Source organism: Cyprinodon variegatus, unplaced genomic scaffold, assembly GCF_000732505.1.
Source record: "Cyprinodon variegatus isolate N-32 unplaced genomic scaffold, C_variegatus-1.0 Scaffold26, whole genome shotgun sequence".
Classification (NCBI taxonomy): Eukaryota; Metazoa; Chordata; class Actinopteri; order Cyprinodontiformes; family Cyprinodontidae; genus Cyprinodon; species Cyprinodon variegatus.
In genome coordinates, this window is record NW_015150479.1 from 2,851,295 (window position 1) to 2,855,314 (window position 4,020).

General features: G+C 38.4%; 1 protein-coding gene across 1 annotated transcript in view; it reads right to left on the minus strand.

Annotated features, from left to right (window-relative positions):
- mrpl38 (mitochondrial ribosomal protein L38) overlaps positions 1-2,551 on the minus strand; it is a 5,549-nt gene extending 2,998 nt beyond the window's left edge. The window contains exons 1-7 of the mRNA XM_015395677.1: positions 2,461-2,551; positions 1,281-1,469; positions 1,073-1,204; positions 792-994; positions 644-716; positions 506-551; positions 254-412 (exon numbers count right to left, since the gene is read on the minus strand). Coding sequence (XP_015251163.1) covers positions 254-412; positions 506-551; positions 644-716; positions 792-994; positions 1,073-1,204; positions 1,281-1,469; positions 2,461-2,545 — 887 coding nt within the window. The 5' untranslated portion in view covers positions 2,546-2,551. The remainder of the gene's footprint in view (positions 1-253; positions 413-505; positions 552-643; positions 717-791; positions 995-1,072; positions 1,205-1,280; positions 1,470-2,460) is intronic.
- Positions 2,552-4,020: the final 1,469 nt, after the last annotated feature.

Here is a 4,020-nt window from a genome sequence, read left to right on the forward strand (position 1 = left end):
TATACTTGTTTGCTTTTTCAGCTCATGAAATGCAGTACAATCTATATACACCACTGAACTGTTAATTGCTTACTAAATGATTATTTCAATAATCCATTAATCTGATTAGCCGTTTCACCCCAGGTAAGAATATTGCTGCACTGGTGATCAGACACTCTGACCTCACATGCTGCTTTAAAAGACTGGTGCTGGGAATCGAAAAGGAAGTGTTACAACGAGGAGATTCATCAGTGAGTATCTCAACATCTGTTACCATGGCGACGGGCGGGCATCCTCCTGGAAGCTGATGGCTTTCTCCTGCTTGAAGAGGACGTAAACGTAGCGGTGGAAGCCTGTTCCTCTGGCTGGGAACGGAGGCAGGTAGTGACACAGCTCCTCTCCGAGCTGCACTTCTCCACCTGGAATGTTCCCCCTGCAGGACCACAAACCATTCGCTCCAACATCAGTACTGAACTGAATAAATAAATACATCTATTTAGAAATAAAGCAATCTAAAAGCTCTTACACAAGCCAGTGAAGATACTCTGCTTCGTTATCCAGAAGATGCTCGTCTGAAAAAAAAACATTTCATTGCTAATGGATGTTAAAAACAAGTTGGTCGGGCCAATAGTTTGGAGGGTGTCATGTAAAAGTTAATGCTGACCGGGAGATGTGAGCAGGAGCGTCCAGAGTGAGCCCTCCTCTACATCGAAGCTGATCTTTGGGGTGGACGCCGCCTAAAGGTGAAACAGAGCAGATAAAGTCAGGGGACAAATCCAATGCAGACAAATCCATCCACTGCTTGAACATACCTCAGTAGGTGTCAGCTGATTCCCATAATGAACTTGACCATCAGCTCCCTGGCTGTAACTGATGCGGAGGGGGATCTGAGGTAGAAAATACGCCATTGGGAAAAGATCCCTGAAGACGCCATAGTGGTCGGCCAACTTTTTCACATCGAACGGTTTGCTGGTCTTCTCCCAGGTCTGCTGCACTCGATCCAAGGGGATCTTGACTAGTGGGCCGCATGCAGGCGTGTTAACCTCAGACCATCTTCAAAGCAATATGCAATGAACATCAAACCAAAACTCACAAGTACGAAGACGGGAGGCCCTCTCCAGCTCAACGTTCCTCTTGTTTTCTCTCATCACGTTCCTCCTCTCCCTCACCTCTTTGGTCCGGCTGGGTCGATAGTAAGGCAGCCCGATGTCCACTCGCTCAGCACCTTAAAACACAACAACACTCACGTGATGCGTTCAAATCTCATCTGGGCCCTGGGAGATTCCGGTTTCATCCCTCACCATGTTCAGGATCGGCTTCCTCCATGTAACCCCTGTAGGTCCTCCACCACACTCGCTTCCTCTTCGCCTCCTCGGCTTGTCTGAAGTAGCGGGTGTAGCTGCGGTATTTCTCCAAAGAATCCAGGTTTGATGCGTCGATCTCCTCATTGGGCATAGGACCCAGCGGAGGGACCCGTCTGCTGAGGGCCACTGTGAGCAAAGAAACATCCAGAACTCATACTATGGCTTTCACATTATCAGCTTACAGAGCTGCAGTTTTAAAAGATAACAATTGAACCAATAATATTAATTTCAGTCAGGCATGTTCACAGACACCTCTTTTAGTGACTAGTTATGCTTGTCATTAGATTCCAACCTTTTTCCTTTCAGCTGCTGTTTGTCTCACAAACTTCCCATTTTGAAGCCTATATTTGTCTTCTGCCCTCTGCTGGATGATCAGGGTACTACAGATATTAAAGATAGCAGCCATATGTGGATAAAATGATGAAAGAGCCAATTAAATCGATACTAAATGAAAACATCGATTCACATCGTTAGCTAAATATGACTTAATTGACTTTATTTAACCAGTGTTACAAAGATAACTTAACTATTACAGAAAAAAATGGGATGATGTGATTTTATTCGGAAAACAAAGTCTCATCCAAGAAAATGTTTGTGTCTGAACTTGAAAGGATTTAGTTTCTCTCTTTATTCATCAATTTGTTTTTTCTTTTTTTAATTTGATCACAATTTTAAATGAACTTTTCTATGTTCTAAACATATTGAGATTTACCATTATGGTTGCGAGTGGTAAAAATGGAATAATTACAATCACAAAAATAGTCTAACCTCTCGGTTATGTTAGAAAACAACCAGGCCCTTTTTAATCTTTATGTTAAATGGATCCGTTTCCATTTATAAATTATCAAATTATTAACACTTATTAGTCGGATGAGCCAGTTAAGGATTAATTTCCCTTTATATGTTAATTAAATTGGGAGCTTATATTTGCGTGTCTTCCTTTGCTTAATAATAGATCATTAACATAATTAATATTGGAAAAAAGAAGATTTTGTATCGAGGCCATGATGATGTTTGGGGATTTTATGATTTTTTCAAAAACGGTTTCACACGGCGATAAGCGAGCATTAAGATTCTGATCCTAACTTCTAAATTATGATGCAAATCAGCAAAATACCTGTTGTAACAATTGTCCTCGCGTTATTGACCCCTATTTCTGTCCCAGTCCGCAGGGCAGCAGCACAGACACAGCGCAGCGCCATCTTGGATTGCCTCCTCTATAACTACGGTGGCCGGGAGGTTACCTAATTATGAGCAAGATGCGTTCAATGCACGACAGAAATCCGAACGACGAACACGTCAAGACCAAGGTTCTATTTAAGCAGTCCGTTTCCCGGATAAAGTACCGTTTCCTGTCACTGTTTTTTTTATTTATTGGTAGAGAAATGTTAGTTAACATTTCTGAAATCTCTCTAATGTAATTTAGAACAAATAATACAACAAAAGAAAATAGCAATAGAAAAAAATAGAGAAATAGAAGGAAAGTTAAACCATCATCAGATTAGAAAACTCCTTAAGTTTATTCTCTTTTCTGATTTAGCTTAGTGTATTAGTTTATCATAATCACAACTTGGCACTAAACACACTTTTCTCCTGAATATTTAAAGTTAAAAAAAAAAACTACATAACCTCATATATTATTCTAAAGTACATTTCAAAAAGGGCCTTTTATTGTCTTCTGAATAAATTATTTGTCCCAACATCTAGATAGATGTAATTCTTTTGAGTCTTTTGAACATTTTAACCAATTTGATATCTATTGAAAGAGGCTGACCTGGTTAATAAAAATCAATATGATGAGGATAAATTTCTACCCACTAGTATTGCCATTTTTTGGCCCCGATCCCCGATGTATGTGTGTGTGTTTATATATGGAGAACTGCATACTACTTGGATGTAAAATAATTGCCATCATGGCTTTGTTGAGCTGCTGCCTACCTTTGTGAAGCAGGAAAAAGGACTAATGCAAAGTGAATCCAGTAGACCTTTTTATTGCCTACCTGGAATGGGTGACAATAGTTGAACAAACTTTTGGCTCTCAAAATGGTATCGGTGCCCTATTTGTTGGTACTCGCCGATAGCGATATCATCACTTTAGTAATGGATCAGGGCCCCGCCGATACTGGTATTAGTGCAACACTATTTACTAGTAAGATATTATTGATTCTAACAACCTTATGTGAATATTTTAACATTTATTCTGTAAAAACCCATCCTTTTTAAAATAAATATAATTTTCTGAATAATTTAAACTAAATGAGTTTTGTAAAGGATGGCTAATAATTACCAATGTTAGTTTTCTTTGTTGTGTATTCAAATATAGTTTATGACTCTCTGGATTTTCACCAAAATAAAGGTAAAATATGTCGCACTTTCCAAGATGGATATGGAATGCAAGTTTCCCCTTGAGCAGGACCAAATAATTTTACAATTTAACATTGCCCAAACTAGATTGATTAATTATTTTAAAATCAAAGAATCTTTCAGTCTAATTTCCCTCCAGAATTGTCATTGTTTACGAGCTACAGTACATTATTATTTCTGTTAACTGTTACTTGTTACTCCGCCAAATAAACTGATTGTTAGAAAGTCTTTGCAATTCGATTTTAAATTAATTTTACTAAACTGTATTATTATACATAGTAATGTATAAATTACGTAGATATTACAAAATATA